Here is a 23,602-nt window from a genome sequence, read left to right as displayed (position 1 = left end):
TCTCATCCTAATTGTTGATTTTGCATCTGCAACCTCTTGTCACCTCGAAATCCCTTTCCAACCAAGAAGCTATGGCAAAAAGTTCCAAGAAGAATGCCACCGAAAATGGCACATCCTCATCTGGATCACAAGCCAAACCACAAGTGAAGACTCCCAAGCAGCGACCAGCAACCCGTACTATTGTTCGCTGGAATGGTATGAACTTCCCCTTTCTGAATCCTCTTGCGCCAACGAACAAAGCTAACAAAATTCCTAGACGAACTTGATAAGCAATTGCTTCTCTCAATCCAATATGCCTGTAATGCAGCTGGAATCAAAATTCCATGGGGGAACGTAGCCACGCTCATGGGCAACAACATTACCGAAGGAGCTATTGTTCAGCACCTCGCAAAATTGCGCGCACGCATGGAAGAAGAAGGTATCCGTGTCCCACCTCCTCTTCGTCGAGGAGGTTTGGGGGCCGCAAAGAAGAAAGGCTCTTCGAAAGCCAGCACCACAAAAGCAACTTCCCCGGATGATGATGCGACTAAATCCCAGGAGCCAGAAATGAAAGTATATCCAAACAAGGAGCGCCAGAAAAGCGATGTTACTTCCACCAGGAACAGCGTGGATTCCTCTCCCAGCTCTGTAGGGGAGATTGGTCAACCTCACCCAAGTGATGATTCCATTGCTGCTGGGGCAAGTTTTCTGGAGTTTGCGGGAATTGACAAAACTGCTGGCAGCGCCAATAATGTGGTAGCTGGAAGGAAAAGAAAGACTCTGGATTCCAGCATAGTTACACTCCGCATTTCACCATGGCGTTTAGAAAAACTTCTCATGAAGGAGAGCAGAGTGATTGACAAGCACAGGGCTGGGCAACAGGAAGCTCAAGCCTCTTTAGGACAAGATGAAACTGTTGCCGACAGCGATGAAACTTATCAAGACATGCCTTGTACCCAGCAAATGCTTCTAATGGAAACAGATGCAATGGATACAGAGAGTTTCTTGCAGATTGGAGCCCAACATTTCGAAATCCCTACGGAATGTACATGCACCCAGGATTCCGTCGGAGTATCTACTCAGCCTCTTCAGACAAACGACGATTTGCTTCAGTTCTATAACTCAGGATATTATAACACGGCATTCTCAGACATGTATCTCCCCGGTCTGACTAACCGGCCGCTCTCGACGGTCCAGAATCCAGGATTGGGGTCCCCTCAGAATGATTCGTTTAGCTGGTTGATGGATTCGTCAGCCCCCAACAATAGACTCCTAGAAACGGAAGATAACTTTGACGTCGCAGAGTTCATTAGTCCCGAATACTTGACCCAATGAGTCATCATTGATTCCGGTAGCAAATGGAAAGGAAGATAAATTCAAATTCCAAAAAGAAGAAGTTGAAGAAAGGTATTGGGCGACGAGACAAACGCAATTCTTCGATGGCGAACCCCTTGGTTCTTGAAAAACCTACTTCCTTCATAAAGTATCAATTAGCCCTGTATCTCTTATGCGAGTCTTTCAAATTCTTTTCTGTTTTCACGTTATGGAGTGAGTTTACCTAGGACAGCATTTGCTATGAGCAGCCTTTGGAACATATCACCCTATTATCATCTCTCTGCTTCTTACTACACCGCGTATCTATCAAAAGCATGGGTTGGTTAAACGGTTGCGGACAAAGAGAGTTGCATACAGAGGGCATTGGTTAGCATGAGGAAGATTGCATAGCAAAAGTCCAGCTCAGTTTCTCTTGCACGTCTCACTGCAGTTGACTGTAGTCTCGATTGTCTTTATGCCCAGGTTTAGAATTCAACTGCACAGAGTCTTCAAGTTGCTTGCCCGCAGGTTCATGTAAACTCGTAGCTCGCTGCGAAAGCTCCGATTGGAAAAGGGATTCAGAGCCAAAGTAAATTAAAACATCAAACATTAGATAGATTGTGTATTCCCAGCTGTGAATCAGCTTTCGCCCTTCATTCTCCTGTCCTCATCTTCATCCTGAGGCCGGTTGTCCCCAAATGTAGGCGAGGAGTGATGTGATGTTGGCCCACACGTGTTTGCCCAAACCAGAAAGAAGAGTCACATGACACTGGAGCTTATTAGATATCATGTGACCACCCTATTTTGGAAGCTCCCAACCCTGGGAAAGGCGGATTACCTAAGCCTATCCGAGTTAGCGCGAAACCGCCAAGAACATGGAGAAGTTGCTCGAATCTCTCCCCAATTTTTTTTTTTTTCCCGCAGCCAATCCTCAAAACCTCTTCTTCCCTCCCTTCTCCACGCCAGTTCTTGTAATTGTATCCTATCCACGCTTCGTATTGTCTTATATTATCGGAGTTTAGGACAATTGGGGCTGATTCCGTCGTTTCCATATCTTAATCGTTACTCATTCAAGATGCATAGAGCTCTCTCAGCTTCCTCAAGGGCTTCGGTCCTTTCTTCCGCTGCTTCCACCCGCGGACAGCTATCTCATTTCAGACCTGCCTTGTCCTCCGGGCTGAACCTCCAGCAGCAAAGATATGCTCACAAGGTCAGCTTTGCTCCTGCTTTTGTTTTTATCATTCGTCGGAAAAAGTCCTTACTGGTTTGACTCTAACCGATCATTGTTTATAGGAACTCAAATTCGGCGTTGAAGGACGTGCAGCCCTCCTCAAGGGTGTCGACACGCTCGCCAAAGCTGTTACCACCACATTGGGTCCCAAGGGAAGGAATGTTTTGATTGAGTCTTCATACGGCTCCCCAAAAATTACTAAAGGTATGCCGTCAATTTGCGCGATACTCTCACTTACCGCGGATAGCTAACTTCCAAATATAGACGGTGTCACGGTTGCCAAAGCTATCTCATTGCAAGACAAATTCGAGAATCTCGGCGCCCGTCTTCTCCAAGACGTTGCTTCCAAGACAAACGAAATTGCTGGTGATGGAACGACAACGGCGACCGTGCTTGCACGTGCTATCTTTTCCGAGACCGTCAAGAATGTTGCTGCTGGCTGCAACCCAATGGACTTGAGAAGAGGCATTCAGGCCGCCGTTGACTCCGTCGTCGAATATCTTCAAGCAAATAAGAGAGAGATCACCACCAGCGAAGAGATTGCGCAGGTGGCTACGATCTCTGCTAACGGGGACACCCATATCGGAAAGTTGATCTCCAACGCAATGGAAAGAGTTGGAAAGGAAGGTGTGATTACGGTTAAGGACGGAAAGACCATTGAAGACGAGCTTGAGGTTACCGAGGGCATGCGATTTGACCGCGGCTATGTTTCCCCTTACTTTATCACCGATACCAAAACTCAGAAGGTTGAGTTTGAAAAGCCTCTTATTCTCCTCTCTGAGAAGAAGATCTCTGCCGTCCAGGATATTATCCCCGCCCTTGAGGCCTCTACCACCCTCCGCCGACCGCTAGTTATCATTGCTGAGGATATTGAGGGCGAGGCTCTCGCAGTCTGCATTCTCAATAAACTGCGTGGCCAACTTCAAGTCGCTGCCGTCAAGGCTCCTGGCTTCGGTGATAACCGCAAGAGCATCCTTGGTGACATTGGTATCTTGACCAACTCTACCGTGTTCACAGATGAGCTTGATATGAAGCTTGACAAGGCTACCCCAGATATGCTCGGCTCCACGGGCTCCATCACCATCACCAAGGAGGACACTATTATCCTGAACGGTGAGGGCAGCAAGGATGCCATTGCTCAGAGGTGCGAGCAAATTAGAAGCATCATTGCTGATCCTGCCACCTCCGAATACGAGAAGGAGAAGCTTCAGGAGCGTCTAGCTAAACTCTCTGGTGGTGTTGCTGTCATCAAGGTCGGCGGTGCTTCTGAAGTTGAAGTTGGAGAGAAGAAGGACCGTGTTGTTGATGCCCTGAACGCTACCCGCGCTGCTGTTGAGGAGGGTATTCTCCCTGGCGGAGGTACCGCTTTGCTCAAGGCTTCCGCCAATGGTTTGAAAGACGTCAAGCCAGCCAACTTTGACCAGCAGCTGGGTGTCAGCATTGTTAAGAGTGCCATCCAGAGACCTGCTCGTACTATTGTTGAGAATGCTGGGTTGGAGGGTAGCGTCATTGTGGGCAAGCTTACCGATGAATTTGCGGGAGATTTCAACAGAGGCTTCGATAGCGCCAAGGGAGAGTACGTTGATATGATTGGGGCTGGAATTGTCGACCCATTGAAGGTTGTTCGCACCGCTCTCGTCGATGCCAGTGGTGTTGCATCCCTACTCGGTACCACCGAGGTCGCAATCGTTGAAGCTCCTGAGGAGAAGGCGCCTGCTGCTGCTGGTATGGGCGGCATGGGCGGCATGGGAGGAATGGGCGGTATGTACTAAGAGGCTCACAGATTTACGGTAAACGTGCATTTTTTTTTTCCGCATTGGATGTTTTAAAATACTAATTTAGCTCCTCCCTTCTTGCCTATGTGTTTATATCTCTATATCATTTTTCTGCGTCCAGTTCTTTTTCCTCAATTCCGAATCTATTCCCCGGAATTTCGTCGTGCCTTCAAGCGACCTGACCGCTCGGGGGTACCGCAATTTCCGGTGGAACGAACCACCCCACTCCATGACCAACCATTCACAAGTCCCACATCACTTCCGTGTCCCAAAATTCCCCTTTTCTCAGTTCTGGCATAGGCAAAATATTTGGGAAGGAAGGATGCCACTGCGAGAAAGGTCTGCGTTAAGTACCTTGTACCCTACTTCGTTGGAGTTTAGTGTGAGGATTTGTTTTATATATCTTTGAACGGCGTAGGAGGAGAAGGAAGTGGAAGAAGTAGTGGTCTCCGAAGGGCTCTCTGAATGAAATAAAGCAATGTACTGTAAATTATCAGCTCCGGGTTATGAAATATATTTCTCAATTTTCTAATCTACGACCCCTAGGAGAGCGCTGGACGTTAGACAGGGCTGGGAGAAACCCATGCCCACGCGATCAAGTCTCACACTGATAAACAGCGAGAAAAGACGCCAGGAGCTTGAATCTTGGAGATACGAAGCATTTGGCCCAAAATAGCTGGCTTGGTAGCCTTCTAGGTGCTTTCTCTTTGAAGCTGGTATCGCAATAAGGGAGCAAATTGGCCGCGCAATGTCACCCAAGTATCATAAATTGTATGAAGGGAGGTGATGACCTCACTTGGATTCCAAGGCTTGTCGAAATGTTGGCTGCCTGGATTAAAGTGGTGCCTGGTTGAATACTCGTGGACAGGCCGCGGATAGTCAGCAATGAATGTCTGGCGTGCATCTGGAGTACATTCCATCCATACGTCGTCCCGGCGACCGAAGTTCTCTTTCCCAAGCAGAGAAACTCCCGAGTGCGTAACGTCCAGTTGCCCCCCACCAAACCTTACGACTCAGCCCCGCTATTTTTTATTGGGTTGCCTCATGAACTACTCCGTACTTCAACTTATTTAGACCAATATCTTCCATCAAACACAACAGATCCTCTTCGCACATCATCACCTCTCCTGCGGTTTTCTTCGTTTGATCAGGTAAGTCGATCTGTCGCTGATACTCTCCTCTCGGTGTCTTGAGTGCTCGGTACCCCGCTGAAGAGCTTGGCCACCCGCAAGATTATCAGCCCCTGTCCTCCCAAGTCCTGAACCGCACCCGATATTATCCAGTGGACTCCGTGCTGACCTCTGGGTTCATCGACTCAGCAGCTTCCTCAGTATTGTTTCATTAGAAATTCGATTAAGAATTATCACACATCATGTCGGTAAGTATATACAATCGCGTTCCTTTGGGTCTAGTGTCAAGCGCTCGTCGGCTAATGCATCCTCCTATAGGTCGATTCGGGGTAAGTTTACAGGTTCTACATATTCTTACGGTTGCCGCCGGCTGAATAAGTCGAAAAAAGGAATGATTACTTGCTGCATTGCGCTGACCATGGCTGCATGAGTCCTACAGTGTCTCCATAAACCCAGATTGCATCAGTGCTTTCAACGAACTGCGGCTCGGTCGAGGAAAGACAAAGTTCATCATCTTTAAGATCGCTGATAACCGACGGGAAATTGTTGTGGAGGAGGCCTCAAAGGAGCCAGACTACGAGATTTTCCGTGAGAAGCTCGAGGGCGCGAAAGATTCGAAAGGAAACCCGGCCCCAAGATACGCTGTTTACGATGTAGAATTTGAGCTTGAAGGGGGAGAGGGCAAGCGGTATGTTCGCTCCCGGTTTGACATTGAGAACGCTACCTATTAATCTCACTGGCTCTTTTCTCTAGAAGTAAAATTGTCTTCATCTCATGGGTGCCCAGTGAAACGCCAACATTCGTAAGTATATCCTACTATAATATACTTGGTGGACGCCTTGCTGATATAGAATCAAGTGGTCAATGCTTTACGCGACTAGCCGACAAACTTTGAAAAACGCCCTTAACCCGCACACAAGCATCCACGCAGACGACAAGGCCGAGCTTGAATGGAAGAACGTGCTCACCGAGGCGAGCGGCGGCATGGCTACCAAATAGGCAAGCCCGGTGTCGAAAGGTAGATACTACTATTAGGAATAGGCTTGCTGTTCGTATCGGCTGGACAAGGCTTTAAGCATTGCGTGAATTGGTTGATGGTGCTGGGATTGATTGGGCTCTTCAGCGGCGTTGTCATTGCCAGCGGCTGTGATTTGAATCAACTGAATCACATTTCAAACATACCGCAGATATTAGTTCCAAGTTGAAGACTTACAAATAGCTCAGAACTTCTCAATATTCGTCGGAATGTGGAATGTTATTAATTAATATTTTGGTCTCTCTGCTGATCGATTACTCCAATAATAAATCGTTGCGTTTTTCATAGCACTACTGAAATCAAGGTTGGCCTCCCGTAGAATTCCGCAACAGGGCATCCCATTACGACGTCCCAACCCACTAGGGTTCTAGGCACAAACCAAGCTTTACCGTGAAGGAATCTTAGCATACATTTCAGAACAAACATCACTAGCATTACTCGGGCTCTCTGGTAAATCACATTCCTGGTCAGCAATTCCATTAGGTATGGATATATGTACGGAGTACGGAGTACGTATTGTTGCAGGCCTGGCAATGTTGGCGGCGTTCCGGAACAAAACCAACTGGCCAATCATTGGGCCAGTATTAGCTGGTGGGCTTAGTCATCTCGGAAGCCTTCCACAGAAAGACTGCATCAAGACAAGAGAACTCACACCACCAAACTTCCAATTGACTTCTAATGCGGTGACCGTCCTTCGATCCCAGGAGCACAACACCTGTAAATAACTTCATTTGCGCCAATTCTCCCTTTCTCCTCTCCGTGTCTGCCAGTCCTCCGTCGACATGTATTTTAGAGCCGCCTCCAGGTCCATTGCGGCCTCTGCCCGTGGCGCTGGATCCGTACGATCCTCTCCTTCCTGCCTTTACGCCCGCGTTTCTCAGACCGCCCAAGCCGCCGGCATAACGCAGCAACAGACCCGCGCTGCCTCGTCTTCTGAGCACGCCATTGCCAACCCTACCCTTGCCGGAATCGAGAAGCGATGGGAAGCCATGCCTCCACAGGAACAGGCAGAGTTGTGGATGCAATTGAGAGATCGGATGAAGGTGGACTGGCATGAGATGACTCTGCAAGAGAAGAAGGCGGGTATGTGGCTTCTACATCACCCGGCTCTTTATCGAATTGGCCGGGATTTCTTTTACCGTCCCTAGTAACAGCACATTTGAGACCAACTGCGGTTTCCACCCGTCGTGCCCAATCGCCCGTCGTTGGCATGAGGCATTGGTTTTGGCTTTGGCATAGCTGATATTTGAAATAGCGTACTGGATCGCTTTCGGACCCCATGGTCCGCGTGCCGAAACCCCCAAGGGCGAGGGAATGAAGGTCTTCATTCAAGTCGCCAAGTACATGCTTATTTCATTTGGTGTCTTCTATGCCATTCGCATGGCTGCTGGCCCTGCTCCCAAGACCATGAGCAAGGAGTGGCAGGAAGCTACTAACGAATATGCCCTGGTACGTAATATTCTTTGCTTGTTTTTGTTGATTAGGCTACTAATGCCTGATGCACCCAACAGAAAGAGAAATTGGAACCTATCACCGGCATTAGCAGTGCAGGATACCAGGGCAAGGGCTTTATTCAGAGTCCACCAGCCTCCAAGCAATAGAGAACTCAACCTTGCATGTGAAGGGCATGCCTCCACGATCGCTCGAAGACAGGGATGGGAAGAGACGTGGAGGATGTATGTCAAAGATTTGCGTGATGGGACACATCATTGCATGCAATTTCTCAGTGCGTGTATTTACTGCTGTTATGCAACCTCCAAGACCTTTTCTTTGTCCAGTTCAGGAACCATGTATTAATCAATGGGAAACATTGTGTACTTTTAAGAAATTTCCACATCCAGCGGGCTGACCTCCCAGACCAACCTTTAGAGGTCGCCCCATATTCTGCAACACTTGACCCTGTTGTTTCCCTGGTTCCGAATCTTCCCTCTTTGCGATTCGCATTTCCCTTACCTACCAAAGCCTTGGGTTCCTTTTCTCTCATTTCTTTGGTTTTAACCTGTACATGTATGAAATAGGATAAAATCGCATTTGAATTTGAGTTTAAACTTAAGGAGCTTCATCCCACGATGGCCTATCGGGCTATGTGGAAAGGTAATACGTTAACTTTGGTGCAGACTGCCAGAGCAATGAGCAATGGTCAAAGTATGTGTGCAAAAAGTAGCTCAAAAGGTGGCAAATAATTTGCAGAAATACATGATCCCGAGGTTATATATAGTTGGTGGATAAATAGTCGTGAAAAATGGACTTTTCTACGTATCAATATTTCCGGGATGATGGCCAACGATGACGTCCAGGTCCAGTGACACGGCCCAGAATCGGCACGACGTGCAACAAACAGTGGGAACAACAATTGAGCTTCGATACCTGCGTTGAACCTTCAAATGGGACTTCCATTACTTTTCCCAATTATATCTACATCAAATTTGTAGTTTTACGAGCAATATTTTCAATCCAGTTTATCTCAATGCTGTGGAGGGTCTGAAGATCTAGCTACATAGACGAACCCCCCGACGAGCAACCTAGGTCCAACGTCAGTCAATCGATCAGCCATGGCCAATGAAACAAGCAAGACCATAGATGGAACAGGTCAGCGATGTCACTTGGATTTCTAAATCTGTCTCATTGTTTGTTGTTTGTGGTTTAGGTTGTCGGCTGTCAACTTACATAGCAAGGTGTAGGGGTTATCGATCTAGATCCGTACCTACGACCCTATGAAGACGCGCTAAAGAACAGGTACAAGCGTACAACAGAGTGTATTGAGAAGATAAATAGGCTGGAGGGTGGACTTGATAGGTTTAGCAAAGTATAGAATGACTTTCGCCTTAATTCGCTCTATACTGTCTTGAACGCTTACTGATATGCCATCGGACTAGGGATATGAGAGACTCGGGCTGAATGTGCAAAGCAATGGTGATATAGTCTACCGGGAATGGGCGCCAAATGCTACTGATGCTCATCTCATTGGGGATTTCAGTACGTGACAAATGCATCTCATGCTTCGTCTCAAATTAAACTCATGTTTCCTAGATAACTGGAATCGTACGGCGACGCCGATGAAGAAAGATGCCTTTGGGGTGTGGGAGGTCACCGTCCCCGCGCGCAATGGAGTGCCGGCAATACCACATGAAAGCAAAATTAAGGTAAGTGATAAAGGTATCGTTGGGCTTAGTTTTGAAGAATGGAGCCAGATTCACAGGTTCGCCTACTAGATCACGATGATGACCCCTGACGGGGAGCATATTGACCGCATCCCAGCATGGATCAAGAGAGTCGTCCAGGACCTTGATGTCTCACCTGTCTACGAAGGGCTATTTTGGAACCCTCCTGATGAAGACAAATACCAATTTAAGAATCCCCGGCTTAAGAAACCGGAGAGCTTGAGAATATATGAGGCTCATGTCGGTATATCTTCACCAGAACCGGCCGTTGCAACCTACAAGAACTTCACGGAGAAGATGTTGCCGCGTATTAAATACCTTGGCTATAATGCGATTCAGCTGATGGCAATCATGGAGCATGCATATTATGCTAGCTTTGGATACCAGGTCAACAACTTCTTTGCCGCAAGTAGTCGATACGGGAATCCCGAAGATTTGAAAGAGCTTATAGATACTGCCCATGAACTGGGATTAGTCGTTCTTCTCGACGTGGTTCACAGCCATGCGTCAAAAAATGTCCTAGATGGGTTGAATATGTTTGATGGGACCGATCACCTCTATTTTCATTCTGGACCGAAAGGGAACCATGATCTTTGGGACAGCCGTCTCTTCAACTATGGGCATCATGAAGTTCTTCGATTCCTCTTAAGCAATTTGCGCTTCTGGATGGAAGAATATCAATTCGATGGCTTCCGCTTTGACGGTGTCACAAGTATGCTCTATACACATCATGGGATTGGAACGTAAGGGATACTATCGAATTGCTTTAGCTTGTTTTGTAAAAGTCTAACGACACTGCACCTAGTGGATTCTCTGGTGGTTACCATGAATATTTCGGGCCGGCCGTCGACGAAGACGGCTTAACATATCTCATGCTGGCAAACGAAATGCTCCACCAACTCTACCCGAACTGCATCACGGTGGCAGAGGATGTATCAGGAATGCCGGCGCTGTGTTTGCCATTTTCCCTCGGAGGTGTTGGGTTTGACTACCGGCTGGCGATGGCAATTCCTGACATGTACATCAAGCTTCTGAAGGAGAAACGAGATGAAGAGTGGGATATGGGCAATCTCGCTTTTACTCTGACAAATCGCCGCCACGGAGAAAAAACAATAGCATACGCTGAAAGCCACGACCAGGCGTAAGTTGCCCCTTACCGGACAGGGGAAGCACTTTGTGGACTAACGCTTCATACATAGGCTGGTGGGTGATAAGACGCTGATGATGTGGCTTTGCGACAAGGAAATGTACACAAATATGTCAGTATTAACAGAGTACACGCCTATAATTGAGCGCGGCATGAGTCTTCACAAAATGATTCGCCTGCTCACACACAGCCTCGGAGGCGAAGGGTATCTGAATTTTGAAGGAAACGAGTTTGGCCATCCTGAATGGCTTGACTTTCCCCGTGCTGGAAATAACAATAGCTTCTGGTATGCTCGGAGGTTATTGAACCTGACCGAGGATAGTCTTCTGCGTTACAAATTTCTCAACGAGTTCGATCGCAAGATGCAGTTGACCGAAGAGAAATATGGATGGCTCCATGCACCGCAAGCATATATTAGCCTCAAACACGAGGAGGATAAAGTCATTGTGTTCGAGCGGGCAGGGTTGCTATGGGTGTTCAACTTCAATCCAACCAAAAGCTTTGCGGACTATCGAGTCGGGGTCGAACAGCCAGGCACATATCGGATCGTTATCGACACCGATGATTGCGAGTTTGGCGGGTTCAACCGCAACGCGAAGGATACAAGATTCTTCACCACTGGCGAGGCGTGGAATGGACGCAAGAACTATGTGCAAGTGTACATCCCTTCGCGGACCGCAGTGGTAAGTATTTTGATATATTATTTTTGCTGTTTATTTCAACATGATCTAATTTGAGCGATTAAAGGTCCTTGCACTTGAAAGCTCTCTTTAGAGCAGAGCTTTCGTATCCTCACAGCCTCCGTTGACGTGTTGACCGAGGTCTGAAATAAAAGGGATTTTATGAGCTTTTTTATTTTCTAGTATTTATAAATAGTACAGGCCTTGTGGTCGGTGGGAAGGGAAGGGCACAGTGGTGATTGTTGTCGTAGGTGCTGTTTGTTGCCGGGGGGGCGATCAAGAAGTGTGAGGAAAATTATATTGCAGTTTCTCGGGTGGAGCGCCTCGGATTTTGTTGCTGTTGTTGTCTCCCAATTTCGGACCACGAATACCCTTTGGAATTTGGGGTTGATGTTCTTAGTGCCCTGTTTCCTGTATTTCATTGTATTGTTATTTCCACGGTTCGTACAGGCCATAAGCGACATCCTCGGCAAAGTTCTGCAGACAAGCAGGTTTGAAGGCGCAGGTTATGGTAACAACGTCACATTAATACGTGAAATTCAAGTTCAGTACACTTAGCTGTATCTTAACCGCAACCAACACCCGAATTGAGCACAGCTTTCTCTCGCTTTCTCTCAACCTCACCTCTTCCTTTCCCTTCAACAATCCCCCTTCTCCTTCACAACCGCCATCATGTTTAAGAGGTAAGCAGTAGGCTCAATTGACTACGGAGAACATTATAATGCCATAGATTCTCTTTGCTAATTCCAATTCCTCTCTCTAGCGGCGTTGCCCGGACCTTCGGAAGGTCTGCTTTCGCACGACCTGCCTCCACAATCCTTTCATCCACTAGATCTGCCGTTGGCAACAATGCTCTGAGAGCTCTCTCTGCCAGATATGCCAGCACTGAAGCCGGCAAGACTGGCAAGATTCATCAAGTCATTGGTGCCGTCGTCGACGGTACGTCATGCCCCCAATTTTGCCGTGGAAAAAATCTTTTCATCGATCTCGATGCGACCCTCGATCGGAAAATTCTGGACATTTTCCATTGCAATGTGGTCAGCGGCATTGTACCTTCAGGACACTGATGAGATCTATAGTGAAATTCGACACTGAACAACTTCCCGCAATTCTCAACGCCCTCGAAACAGAGAACGGTGGTCAGAGACTTGTTTTGGAAGTCGCGGTATGTTACTTGGCCGAAACAACTCAGACAGCCTTGCAACGCAACTTGCTGACAGCACTATCTAGCAACATTTGGGTGAAAATGTCGTGAGAACAATTGCTATGGACGGTAAATTTTACTCCGGACCTTCAATTTCCCTCCGCGTCGGAGTGTCTAATATGTGACTTTAGGTACCGAGGGTCTCGTCCGTGGCGCTAAGGCTGTCGATACTGGTGCCCCAATCCAAATTCCCGTCGGCCCTGGCACTCTCGGTCGTATCATGAACGTCACCGGTGACCCAATTGATGAGCGTGGCCCTATCAAGGGTGTCAAGTTGGCTCCCATCCACGCTGAGGCGCCAGAGTTCGTCGAGCAATCTACAACCGCCGAAATTCTCGTCACTGGTATCAAGGTCGTCGACTTGCTTGCTCCATATGCCCGTGGTGGAAAGATTGGTCTTTTCGGTGGTGCTGGTGTCGGCAAGACTGTGTTCATTCAGGAATTGATTGTAAGTTCTGTTATCAACTAAAGCCGACAGCGGTTGCTAATATGCTCTAGAACAACATTGCTAAGGCTCACGGTGGTTACTCCGTGTTCACTGGTGTCGGTGAGCGTACCCGTGAGGGTAACGATTTGTACCATGAAATGCAAGAGACCCGTGTCATTCAACTCGACGGAGAGTCCAAGGTCGCTCTTGTCTTCGGTCAAATGAACGAGCCCCCTGGTGCCCGTGCCCGTGTTGCCCTTACTGGTTTGACCATTGCTGAATACTTCCGTGACGAGGAAGGCCAAGACGGTAGGCTTCATGCTTCTATCGCTAGGGGCGTGTGATACAGGAGGCTAATCGCTTTTCTAGTGCTTCTCTTTATTGACAATATTTTCCGTTTCACTCAAGCTGGTTCTGAAGTGTCTGCCTTGCTCGGTCGTATTCCTTCCGCTGTCGGTTACCAACCTACTCTCGCCGTCGACATGGGTGTTATGCAGGAACGTATCACCACCACCACCAAGGGATCCATTACTTCAGTGCAGGCCGTCTATGTCCCCGCTGATGACTTGACTGATCCTGCTCCTGCCACTACCTTCGCCCATTTGGACGCCACTACTGTCTTGTCTCGTGGTATCTCTGAATTGGGTATCTATCCTGCAGTCGACCCTCTCGACTCTAAATCCCGCATGCTTGACCCCCGTATCGTCGGTGATGAGCACTACCAGGTCGCTACTCGCGTGCAGCAAATGATTCAGGAGTACAAGTCCCTCCAGGATATCATTGCTATTTTGGGTATGGACGAATTGTCTGAAGCCGATAAGCTCACTGTCGAGCGTGCTCGTAAACTCCAGCGTTTCCTCAGCCAGCCTTTCGCTGTCGCCCAGGTCTTCACTGGTATTGAGGGTAAGCTCGTCGATTTGAAGGATACCATCCGAAGCTTCAAGGCCATCATAAACGGCGAGGGTGATGACCTTCCAGAGGGTAAGTTAACTCCAATTATCTATTTATCCTTGAGCTTTCGATGGTATTGACATGTTTTACAGCTGCTTTCTACATGGTCGGTGACTTCGAATCTGCTCGCGCGAAGGGAGAGAAGATCTTGGCTGAACTCGAGAAATCTTCATAAGTGCTAACCATGTAGATATAAAATCATGTGCCATTGCCTCTTGGGGTTGTCCCCGCGTGTTATTTTAATCTGAGCTTCATCTGTTCCTTTTTGTATATGTGTCAGTACACCGGGTGCTCCGCTTTCATTTCATTTGTAAACGAATCAAGAGATCATGTTTCCTCGTCCACTCCACGGCGTATTCTTTTGTTGCCATTTCCGAGGCTGATGAGGGTGAATTCCCGGAGATTGACATGGACTGTACGGAGTACAGTACAATGGAACTGAACTTAGCTGTCAGCCTTACGCACGATCAAGGCACGCCTTCATACTCAGAACATACCTAACTTTACGTAAAAGATTTGGAATTCCCTCCTTGTTGAGTGTTTTGACAATTTCGAGCATGGCTTGGTGAGATGATTACGTGTTTTGCTATCGTAGGTCCAAGTAGAAAAGCTGAGGAGATGCTCCGTACATAAAGTAGCATTTTAGCTCGAAGCAGAGTCTCGCCGAAATGAACGTTTCTGGTTACTCCGTCTGCTGCATGGCAGTCGATCCTTTAGAGGCTTAGAAGTTGCGCAAAAACGGGCCGTATCTGATCGGCACAGCCTCCTGACTGGAACCCGAACCTTACTCGGGGCTATCATCTGATTCGAGCAACTTTGAAGAGCTGAAAGTGGAGATCACAAGGCCATGGACGAGGCTGGTGAGACGCTTCCTTTTCTCTCTTTCCTGAGTGGACGTGAATTTTTTTTTTTTTAATGTGCAAAGATGAATCGTCCAGAGGTGCCAAATAGTCCCATGCAGGGTTCAGCAGGGCTCCGCGCTATACGAGATCTTGCCGACTTGAGATAGCGATTTTGTCGATGCCATGGCGAGCAGGCCGAAAAGATGATGCCTTCAAAAGCCGTAATAAAGCAGCTCCCGCCGGCTGATATCGGGATGATGGTTTGCAAGTCCTCGCTCTGTCGATATCTTTGTTGATTGCGTGGCATTGATTTGATTATCGTTGAACCTCGATACTGCCTACGATGAAAACATTTATACATATTACTGCATTTTCGCTTTCATTCCTAGGAGCAGTGCATGCGGTGCCCAGTCGCTCCCACTGTCGCTGTACTCCTTCGGACGGGTGCTGGCCCTCGGCAGCGAGATGGCAAGCTCTGAACGAATCCATTGATGGAAATCTCGTTGCGCTCAAGCCCGTCGGGAACGTATGCCATGACCCGACTTTCGACGAAAACGCGTGCGCAAAAATAACGGCAATGCAACAAGATTCAGGGTGGCGATCCCAAGAGCCCGGTGCAGTACAGTATATAAACTGGGAGACATGGCCGGAAAAGGAGGAAAAGTGCTACATTGACATGGATCGAAAGACTCCATGTGGTCAGGGCCAGATCTCAGAGTACTCCGCTGTGGTCCAGACGCCCAATCATGTTCAGAACGCCGTGCGGTTTGCTGCTACGCATAATCTTCGACTTGCGGTGAAGAACACCGGGCATTGTTTCCTTGGACGTTCGGTGGCACCCGAGTCCCTCCAAATATTTACCCACCAGATGAAGGACATTAAATTCACGGATGAGTTTGTGCCCAAGGGCAAAAGGGATCGGCGGGCTGTTGGGTCTGCAGTCACAATTGGCGCTGGCGTGCAGCTTTCGGAATTGTATAAGGCGACAACAAAGGAAAACAAAGTTGTGGTTGCGGGCTTCGCTCACACTGTGGGAGCCGCTGGTGGGTATATCCAGGGCGGCGGACATTCAGCTTTGGGGCCGTGGAAAGGAATGGCTGTGGATAATGTGCTTGAATTCAACGTGGTGACAGCAAAGGCAAGTAATTCTCAAACGGGATGCAGTGCGTTAGGGTACGGTTCGCTAACATTAGGAGATGGGAATAGGGGGAACACATCACAGCCAACGACTATCAGAACCAGGACTTATTTTGGGCTCTCAGGGGTGGAGGAGGCGGTACTTTTGGCGTGGTGACCGACGTGACTCTGAGAACATTTACAGATGCACCCCTTGTTTCTGCGACTTTGAATATAACTCAGTTGGGTAACGCGAATGATTCGTATTGGGATGGAATAGAAAGGCTCCATGCTCGCCTCCCTGCTTTGAGCGATGAGGGAGGCTCTGGTTATTATTTCATGGTCCCGAATGTTCAGGTCCCCGGGATTGGACAGGCTGCCGGCGCGGGCGCTATCTTTTTCTTCGCAAATAATGATGATACCGCCAAAATCGACGAGGCGTTTTCACCGCTATTGTCATCCCTAGGCCATATACCGGGCCTCGAAGTGAGCTATGCATCTGAGCAGCTCCCCGGATCAAAATATGTCCTGGAGGGGCTAGTCGATGGGTCAGACCAGACGGGAGTTGCAGCCACCCTCGGATCAAGGCTGGTATCTCGCAAGTTTCTCGAAGGCCAAACCGGGCCTTCTGAGCTGGTGTCTGTGCTGAAGAAGCTAAAACATGACTCTGGCGCCCAAATACTCGGCAATTTCGTCGCCGGAGGCCAGGTTGCTAAGAACAAAGACGTGAAAGTTTCTCTCAATCCTGCCTGGAGGCGGGCGCTTGTGCACCTGATTTTCGTCCGTGGCTGGGACAAGAAAACCACTTTTGCGGAGCAGCGTGCTATTCAATCCAACGTGACGAACGTCGAAGTTCCGATGTTCAAGAAACTAGAACCAGACATGGGTGCGTACACCAATGAAGCAGACCCGTACGAAAAGGATTTCCAGGAGAGCTTCTGGGGCGAGAATTATCCGCGACTATATGAGCTGAAGAAGAAATGGGACCCGAAAGGTCTTTTCATTGTTCGCTCGGGTGTAGGAAGCGAGGACTGGGACAAGTACGGATTTTGCCGGGTGCGAGGGCATAACTGAAAGAGTAAAACCATTCAGCCTGATTGCGTTAAACTTGGATGTCAACGCGGGCTTTGTCATTTTGGCTTGCATATCAAGCCCCCTTCCTTTCAGAAAATGTGCATTGCTTTAATAGACCGGATAACTTCATTTAATCAATAAGAGCTCAAATAGTGACCAAGTTCGGCCTGCTGGCCCATTCTCAGCCATCTACTCCGTGCCCCATGCCCGTAGTTAACGATCCCCCAGCCATTCTGCATGCTCAGATCGTGCCGAAGCCTGCGCGGTTGATCTGCCTTGCTTTCGTGATAGCGCTCCGATCACGTGCGTGTCCGCTCTGGAGTGCGGGGAAATGGCATCACCGGGCTGGGACTTACCCCAACTCCGAGTTGACTGGTCTGGTGCTGCAACTCGCCGCCGGTTGCAATTGTCAATTGCTCTTCATTGGAATGCCATAGAGGCCTGCGTGAGACTCGCGCACCGCTAATTGCTTGCTAGACTCTTTGTTCTACTTGATGAAGTTACTCTTCCCATTCAACGCTCCACTCGCGCCATCGGACATGAGTCTGACTGCGATCACCTCAACTTCCCGCAAAGCCCGTTCTTCGTACCTCGCCCTCTACTCAGTCAGACGCAGGATATCAACAAGCTCTTCTCGGTCCTCTCAGTTCCACCGCTCTGATTTTACGGGACAACCGTTTACCGGCAGCTATGAGACGGGGCTCCCCACCTCTGGCCCGCTGGGCTCCGCGCCATCCTTTGGCGCTCCACGGTTGACCCCCAAGATGCTAAAGCAGCATTTGGATCAGTTTGTTGTTGGCCAGGATAGAGCTAAAAAGGTTCTAAGCGTCGCCGTCTACAATCATTACCAAAGAGTCCAGGAGCTGCAGAGAAGAGCTGAAGAGCACGAGGCGTTCCTGGCACGACAGGCGAGGAGGGAAGCTGTAGAAGGCCACCCTCTGGAGTGTGCGTGGTTTCATGTGTTTTAATCTGCCATTATTTTCCCTGTCTTGTAGTACCACTTGATTGCTGTTAATGTGCTAATGGGTTTCGGTTTACAGCTGAATTCCCAGGTCAGCAGCGGACCATTTCTCTCCCGCCTTGTGAATATAGTGATGACCTTTCACCGCCAGGGACTGATAGTCTCGTTGATACAACTCCTCTCATGCTGGAAAAATCCAACATCTTGTTATTAGGACCGTCAGGGGTTGGCAAAACTCTCATGGCGAAGACACTAGCACGTGTGCTCTCGGTACCTTTCAGCATGTCTGACTGCACACCATTCACCCAGGCTGGCTATATTGGAGAAGATGCAGATGTCTGTGTGCATCGATTGCTGGCTGCTGCAAACTATGATGTGGCACAAGCAGAGCATGGCATCATTTGCCTTGACGAAGTGGATAAAATTGCTACTGCGAAAGTCAGTCATGGTAAAGATGTCAGCGGAGAAGGCGTGCAACAAGCTCTCTTGAAGATTATCGAGGGAACTACAGTTCAGGTTCAAGCTAAGCCAGAGAAAAACGCGCCTCGCCATGGAGGATCCCCGACCAACTTTCCTGGTACTAGTCTCGGAGGCTCATCGTTCTCTTCATCAACTCAAGGGCCATCTGGAAAAGCTGAGGTTTATAATGTCCGAACGGATAATATCCTCTTTATCTTCTCCGGAGCATTTGTAGGGCTTCAGAAGATCGTTATGGATCGTATATCACGCGGGTCAATGGGATTTGGCCAGCCTGTTCGTTCTTCCGCGAATCCTTTCAGCTCGCATAACTGGTCCCAGTCACACAACGCACCAATACCTATCCGTCCAGGTTCCGAGGAAGAAGCTCTCTACAAGAAGCATCTCCCCTTTTTTACACCTTCCCAGACCCCTTCGGTTGCTGGCACCGAAGAAGAGCCACAATATTTCAACCCCCTTGACCTTCTGACCCCTCCTGACTTACAGTCATATGGCTTCATTCCTGAGCTTGTCGGTCGTATTCCTATAACCACCGCTCTATCCCCCCTATCCCAAAATCTTCTGCTACGTATCCTCACAGAGCCACGGAATTCCCTAGTAAACCAATACACTACTTTATTCGCCCTGTCTGGGATCGAGCTGCGTTTCACCACGGCCGCGCTACACAAAATTGCAGCCAACGCCTTCGCAGTATCTACCGGAGCTCGTGCTCTACGCACGGAAATGGAGACAATCCTTGGCGACGCCATGTTCGAAGCTCCGGGGTCAAGCGTGAAGTTTGTCCTTGTCACGGAAGCCGTCGCTGCCCGGAAGGAGAAAGCTGTGTATCTCGCCCGTGGCCAGGGAGGCAAATTCCACGCTATGATCGCAGCGGAAGAAAGCGCATGGGAAGAGAAAGCGAAGAAGGAGAAGCTCGAGCGGGAAAGAAAAGACCAAGCAAATAGCTTTGAGGAATGGAGACGGAGCTCTGCTGTTGGAGGGTTCTCATGATGGGTCTCTTTTTTTGCCATGGTTTTGATTTGTGATATTTATGTGTAATGGGCATTACTTTTTGGTACTATCAGTGTTTAAGGGATAGTTATGTTGGGAGTTTCAGCATCAGGGCTGCATCAGGCGCTAATATTTTTATTTTCTTTTCTGCGAGCAGCCATATATTTCTTCTGTATAGCAGGCATAAGAACTTAGCCATTCGTAGTTCTGTGAATAGTGCACTTTGACAGCATGGCATGCTATGTTGCCTGTTTGGTTCAGTTTATGGGAAATGTAATAATATTTAGACCTAGGTGAACCACAAAGGTATGCTGTCAGGGGAAGTTGCATCAAAATACACTCAATCGTATAGCTCCAAAAACCCATCGAGCGACAACTAGAATACAATACTGAACCAAAAACAGATTCATAGAAGCTCCCTATAGCGCGAGAGTGAACCACAAGAAGCACTTTAAGCCAGCAATAGATTTGGCATGTTGTTACAAAGCAGAGGATGGGAGAGGCAGTTTTACTAACGTGAGGAATGGTCAGTCTTAGATGACTGTTTTTTGCTCTCATTGTTGATATATTGACGGGAAAATCCTTGAGTGTCTATGTGTTCAAGCTGGGTATGGCAATTTTGTTAGTACACGTTGCTGATGGATATGAAAGACAACACGGCTGGAGAGCTTACATGTTGCCACTTTTTCCACTTTGCCAATGGCTTGTGGTGCGACAGGACGATGAACCTCCTGTATTTATCGCAGTTGCATATCGCCCAGCCTGCGAAGTATTCGACTAAATGGTCCATATTGCGTTCTTCTTGACTCAATCCCTTTGGAATATTTTCATGCGCATCTTCTTTGCGAGAACCGTAGTCTGGAATGAAACTGGGCGAAATAAACGGATGATGCTGGCCCTCGTCATCGGTTTCTCCATCGAGGGAGTCTGGACTGCCGTCGCCATTGTACCAATTGTAATGGCCTTCTGGATATTCGGGAATCATGTACTCGATGATGCAATATATTTGATACATCCTGTGGACAATACCCTTGTTAGCTGAAACCGGTTCATGTTTATTGATGAGGAGATAGAGAGAGATGATGGGAACCAACTTATCATCGGGCCATTTATCAAAAATGTTCGACAGCCATCCTAGTATGTTGGGTCGGAAGAACATCTTCCAAGTCCCAGGGTACTTCTTCTCAGAATGTGAGCGGAACCATTTCATAGCATTTAAAGCAGCTTCGGTCTCATGAATCATGTAGTCCTCTGTCATGAGAATCACACTTCCGTGGGGGAACAGTCGTTGTAGATGGGTGGTGGATCCAATGTGCTTTACTGGACTGGCAAGGCTAATGTTGAAAACATTGACATATCTGCGTAAGAGCTTATGGAGGCCAGGCATGAACTCATACCAGATATAGGATTGGTGGAACTATAAATCTATTAATAGACGAGACGACGAGAAGCATTTCATATGACCACTTACCAGGACAGTTCCAGAAGTTACTGTTTCAGCAAAACGTTCCCAATCTCCCTTGAGCCTATTTGAGAAGATAGCATTTGTATACTTTCTTAAAAACTTTAGGACAAGCTGGAACTCTTCCTCTGCCTCTGGTGGAAAATAAAGATAGAATGCGCGAGCCGAGCCATCTTTTTTTGGGGCGTTGACGAGGCTTAGTTCTTCGAAAGTTATGCTCCACCGCTCACGGAAGATAGACACAATGTCCTTATTGCCCAAGTCTTTTGGAATAGAGGCTAGAACTGCCACGCTCTTCGAGGTTGTAGAAACAGGATCATCAATCACGATCGGATTCTGAGGGGCAGTCGTCGCCGTGCTTTGAGAAGGGGGCATTTGGGGCTCCGCTACGGATGGGCTTGTTAATTGACGACGAACCGTGCTGACGGTAGGAAGATAGCTTCTGGCAACGATTCTGAGACTTGAATTGGGGGGAAATTCCATATCTCGATCGAAAAAATTCCAACTTGTAGAGCTGGATGCGTAAGCGATGAATGCTGTTTGAACGTGCTCAGCTGGATGGTGCCAGATGGCTGCTAAATCATTTTGGCGTAGGTAATTAGCCATTGCTGTCACCTCTTTGGCCGTATCTTCATAACCAACAACCCAAGCGTTTGCATATTTTACATTTGTTCTCTGCTCGATTAGTTATTAGTATGTGACAGAAATATATTTGGCAAACAAGGAACAAAATCCAAAGTCTACTTCACGTACACGATCACACAACATCTCATACTCTTTGCTGGTGCAGACATCATTAAAATTAATGTCGATGGTGCCTGACTTCAAATTGAGAAGTTGACCTTTACTTGTCGGATTCAATCCACAAATTCGCACGTCACCAATCACCTTGTCCACAGCTCCAAACTTTAGTTTCACAAGAACTTCACCGGGATTCCAAAAGCGACGCGTGGATGCGCGATGACTAAGGCGGGGTGTGAACTCCTGGGTTTTCTCCTTATCATGAGGAGAGATGGTGGAATTTGGCCACAAAGGACGCTGGTCTGATGAGGTCTGTCGGGTTTGGTGATCATCGAAATGCTCTTGTGGGTTCTGCGGATTAGTTCGAGAATTCGTAGGCAACAGGTCGGCGTCTTCTTGATCCACGAACAGACTGTAAGATGTTCCATGATCCCTCGAAATAGGCGATTCTTGAGGATTCGACATTTTCGGCGAATGCAGCCAATCCTGAGGTCTTCGAAGCTCCAGCTGTGATACGTCTGGAGCCCTTTCGCGCCGGAGTGCTTTTTCCCATCTTCTCTGCGTGGAAAGTTTACTAAACAATTCACCCTTTCGTTTCGAAGAAATTCTGTCTAGGATGGATTTCCTCACTTTTTGGCCTCCAAAAAGATGTGAAATGTGGTCCGTTCTGGGAGGCAAGGCAGGAGCCGTGGAGGAAGTATTTACGCTCAATTTAGGCTGTCGGGGCCTGTCCTGGCGATTGGATGACGACGAGGAGAAGTCCTGACTACTTCTATTCGTATGGTGGGGCAACGAGGGAGTTGGATGGGATGGTCTGGTCGGTATTATGGGCTCAGTGACTGACGGCAGATTCACCAGGTTGTGAAAGGACGATCGTTGCCCTGCAGAGTCCGAGCGCGTAGGCGGAGCAGGTGTTTTAAATTTCTTCTTTTCTTTGGTCGGACTTGCCTTGCGTTTCTTCTTCATGAGTGGTTCGTCCTCAGAGGTACTATTTTGTTCATGTTCGACCAGATCATCGGGGACTACAAAGTCGGAGATATCTGAATGGCCAGGGTCACTGCTCGCAGGTGGGCGTCTGCCCGAATACCCAAGTCGCTTCCGTTTTTCTCTCCGCCTTGCTTTTCTTTTTGCTGTAGCGGCTTCAAGTAGGAGCCATTTTTGTTCCAATGCTTCGACGTCAAATGCCGAGTCCTCGCCACGCCTGATAGCCTCTTGCTTTACAGCCCAATCTTCAAGAGTTTGAGGATTGAGAAACATATCCTCAGTTTCCCAAGTGGACCTTTCCATGGGATAGCCTGCCCATTTGACAAGGTACATTTCTTTTCCATGGTAGACCCTTTGGGCCAAGATACACTCCACTTCATATTCATCCTGAGGCTCGCTTGGCACAGTGGATGTGAGTGAAATCTCATCGTCACTGAGATCAGTGTTTTCTGGCATTTTGAAGATGATGGACAAAAGAGCACAAAGTGGGTATTAAAACAAAACACTCTTCTTGTGGAGAGGGGGCTTTTTCTAATTTTAGGGTTAGCATGAAATATAGTTAAGTTGAAGATGCGACGAAAGGGTAAAAGAGAGAGGGGGGAGAGACAGGGAGATGAGACGAGACTGGTGAACGCAGCAGGAAAATTTAGTTCATGGTTAGAGCACCCATGAACGTCATGGTATAAATTAAATGAAGGAATTAGCCAGCGACAATGCGCTATTCTATCAAACATCACTTTGACTGGCACTGTAAAAAATTGTCTCCAAGGGCAGAGACCAGCAGGGAAGGCCTTACAAATTCAAACAGGCTGCTGTGCCAGTGGATGAGCAGAGCGAAATAGGTCATGTAAATCCCGAGCATCCTTATTCAGTTGGCATCTCAGTGCTTCATGACAGCCGGTTAAGAGCAGGTTGAGCTG

General features: G+C 48.1%; 9 protein-coding genes across 9 annotated transcripts; 8 read left to right on the top strand and 1 right to left on the bottom strand.

Moving 5' to 3' along the window:
• Positions 1–71: 71 nt before the first annotated feature.
• On the top strand, positions 72–1,314 carry CIMG_13034 (uncharacterized protein; the record flags this gene model as incomplete). Its single annotated transcript, XM_001242382.2, has 2 exons — positions 72–195; positions 257–1,314. 2 exons carry the CDS (start codon positions 72–74, stop codon positions 1,312–1,314), a joined length of 1,182 nt encoding a protein of 393 aa, XP_001242383.2.
• A 908-nt stretch (positions 1,315–2,222) lies between these two features.
• On the top strand, positions 2,223–5,073 carry CIMG_13033 (hsp60-like protein). The gene is made up of 3 exons (XM_001242381.2): positions 2,223–2,503; positions 2,587–2,728; positions 2,789–5,073. The coding sequence occupies exons 1-3, from the start codon at positions 2,369–2,371 to the stop codon at positions 4,294–4,296; spliced, it is 1,785 nt and encodes a 594-aa protein (XP_001242382.1). The 5' UTR covers positions 2,223–2,368; the 3' UTR covers positions 4,297–5,073.
• Positions 5,074–5,390: 317 nt separating this feature from the next.
• CIMG_13032 (cofilin) lies at positions 5,391–6,705 on the top strand. Its single transcript, XM_001242380.2, has 5 exons — positions 5,391–5,677; positions 5,748–5,758; positions 5,869–6,117; positions 6,183–6,231; positions 6,288–6,705. The coding sequence occupies exons 1-5, from the start codon at positions 5,672–5,674 to the stop codon at positions 6,426–6,428; spliced, it is 456 nt and encodes a 151-aa protein (XP_001242381.2). The 5' UTR covers positions 5,391–5,671; the 3' UTR covers positions 6,429–6,705.
• Positions 6,706–7,152: 447 nt separating this feature from the next.
• On the top strand, positions 7,153–8,511 carry CIMG_06276 (cytochrome c oxidase subunit IV). Its single transcript, XM_001242379.2, has 3 exons — positions 7,153–7,548; positions 7,721–7,914; positions 7,977–8,511. Exons 1-3 carry the CDS (start codon positions 7,248–7,250, stop codon positions 8,064–8,066), a joined length of 585 nt encoding a protein of 194 aa, XP_001242380.1. The 5' UTR covers positions 7,153–7,247; the 3' UTR covers positions 8,067–8,511.
• A 506-nt stretch (positions 8,512–9,017) lies between these two features.
• Positions 9,018–11,563, top strand: CIMG_06275 (1,4-alpha-glucan-branching enzyme; the record flags this gene model as incomplete). Its single annotated transcript, XM_001242378.2, has 8 exons — positions 9,018–9,054; positions 9,147–9,271; positions 9,342–9,441; positions 9,496–9,608; positions 9,678–10,369; positions 10,432–10,767; positions 10,826–11,456; positions 11,521–11,563. 8 exons carry the CDS (start codon positions 9,018–9,020, stop codon positions 11,545–11,547), a joined length of 2,061 nt encoding a protein of 686 aa, XP_001242379.2. The 3' UTR covers positions 11,548–11,563.
• A 526-nt stretch (positions 11,564–12,089) lies between these two features.
• On the top strand, positions 12,090–14,378 carry CIMG_06274 (ATP synthase subunit beta, mitochondrial). Its single transcript, XM_001242377.2, has 8 exons — positions 12,090–12,136; positions 12,217–12,392; positions 12,533–12,618; positions 12,684–12,726; positions 12,789–13,105; positions 13,156–13,393; positions 13,454–14,065; positions 14,128–14,378. Exons 1-8 carry the CDS (start codon positions 12,126–12,128, stop codon positions 14,208–14,210), a joined length of 1,566 nt encoding a protein of 521 aa, XP_001242378.1. The 5' UTR covers positions 12,090–12,125; the 3' UTR covers positions 14,211–14,378.
• Positions 14,379–14,980: 602 nt separating this feature from the next.
• CIMG_06273 (FAD binding domain-containing protein) lies at positions 14,981–17,280 on the top strand. Its single transcript, XM_001242376.2, has 2 exons — positions 14,981–16,015; positions 16,084–17,280. Exons 1-2 carry the CDS (start codon positions 15,221–15,223, stop codon positions 17,065–17,067), a joined length of 1,779 nt encoding a protein of 592 aa, XP_001242377.2. The 5' UTR covers positions 14,981–15,220; the 3' UTR covers positions 17,068–17,280.
• A 225-nt stretch (positions 17,281–17,505) lies between these two features.
• CIMG_06272 (ATP-dependent Clp protease, ATP-binding subunit ClpX) lies at positions 17,506–19,818 on the top strand. Its single transcript, XM_001242375.2, has 2 exons — positions 17,506–18,012; positions 18,108–19,818. Exons 1-2 carry the CDS (start codon positions 17,562–17,564, stop codon positions 19,493–19,495), a joined length of 1,839 nt encoding a protein of 612 aa, XP_001242376.1. The 5' UTR covers positions 17,506–17,561; the 3' UTR covers positions 19,496–19,818.
• CIMG_06271 (chromo domain-containing protein 1) lies at positions 19,611–23,557 on the bottom strand. The gene is made up of 6 exons (XM_001242374.2): positions 23,479–23,557; positions 21,711–23,213; positions 20,967–21,632; positions 20,590–20,912; positions 20,169–20,511; positions 19,611–20,099 (listed from the first exon to the last, which is right to left on the bottom strand). Exons 2-6 carry the CDS (start codon positions 23,136–23,138, stop codon positions 20,007–20,009), a joined length of 2,853 nt encoding a protein of 950 aa, XP_001242375.1. The 5' UTR covers positions 23,139–23,213; positions 23,479–23,557; the 3' UTR covers positions 19,611–20,006.
• Positions 23,558–23,602: the final 45 nt, after the last annotated feature.

The sequence above is a fragment of the Coccidioides immitis genome, assembly GCF_000149335.2.
Source record: "Coccidioides immitis RS genomic scaffold supercont3.2, whole genome shotgun sequence".
Classification (NCBI taxonomy): domain Eukaryota; kingdom Fungi; phylum Ascomycota; class Eurotiomycetes; order Onygenales; family Onygenaceae; genus Coccidioides; species Coccidioides immitis.
Note: the sequence above shows the minus strand (reverse complement) of the source record. Positions and strands in the feature narration are given on the sequence as shown.

Coding starts and splice junctions, on each gene's coding strand:
- CIMG_06273 (XM_001242376.2), top strand. CDS start 15,221: ATGAAAACATTTATACATATTACTGCATTTTCGCTTTCATTCCTAGGA. Junction 16,016..16,083: donor TCAACGTGGTGACAGCAAAG/GCAAGTAATTCT, acceptor AGATGGGAATAG/GGGGAACACATCACAGCCAA.
- CIMG_06272 (XM_001242375.2), top strand. CDS start 17,562: ATGAAGTTACTCTTCCCATTCAACGCTCCACTCGCGCCATCGGACATG. Junction 18,013..18,107: donor AGAAGGCCACCCTCTGGAGT/GTGCGTGGTTTC, acceptor TTCGGTTTACAG/CTGAATTCCCAGGTCAGCAG.
- CIMG_06271 (XM_001242374.2), bottom strand. CDS start 23,138: ATGCCAGAAAACACTGATCTCAGTGACGATGAGATTTCACTCACATCC. Junction 21,633..21,710: donor ATGAGATGTTGTGTGATCGT/GTACGTGAAGTA, acceptor CTAATCGAGCAG/AGAACAAATGTAAAATATGC. Junction 20,100..20,168: donor AGTGGAAAAAGTGGCAACAT/GTAAGCTCTCCA, acceptor TGCCATACCCAG/CTTGAACACATAGACACTCA.
- CIMG_06274 (XM_001242377.2), top strand. Junction 13,106..13,155: donor TGTTCATTCAGGAATTGATT/GTAAGTTCTGTT, acceptor AATATGCTCTAG/AACAACATTGCTAAGGCTCA. Junction 14,066..14,127: donor GGGTGATGACCTTCCAGAGG/GTAAGTTAACTC, acceptor CATGTTTTACAG/CTGCTTTCTACATGGTCGGT.
- CIMG_13032 (XM_001242380.2), top strand. Junction 6,118..6,182: donor GAAGGGGGAGAGGGCAAGCG/GTATGTTCGCTC, acceptor TCTTTTCTCTAG/AAGTAAAATTGTCTTCATCT. Junction 6,232..6,287: donor CCAGTGAAACGCCAACATTC/GTAAGTATATCC, acceptor TATAGAATCAAG/TGGTCAATGCTTTACGCGAC.
- CIMG_13033 (XM_001242381.2), top strand. CDS start 2,369: ATGCATAGAGCTCTCTCAGCTTCCTCAAGGGCTTCGGTCCTTTCTTCC. Junction 2,504..2,586: donor AGCAAAGATATGCTCACAAG/GTCAGCTTTGCT, acceptor CATTGTTTATAG/GAACTCAAATTCGGCGTTGA. Junction 2,729..2,788: donor CTCCCCAAAAATTACTAAAG/GTATGCCGTCAA, acceptor TTCCAAATATAG/ACGGTGTCACGGTTGCCAAA.
- CIMG_06276 (XM_001242379.2), top strand. CDS start 7,248: ATGTATTTTAGAGCCGCCTCCAGGTCCATTGCGGCCTCTGCCCGTGGC. Junction 7,549..7,720: donor TCTGCAAGAGAAGAAGGCGG/GTATGTGGCTTC, acceptor TATTTGAAATAG/CGTACTGGATCGCTTTCGGA. Junction 7,915..7,976: donor CTACTAACGAATATGCCCTG/GTACGTAATATT, acceptor TGCACCCAACAG/AAAGAGAAATTGGAACCTAT.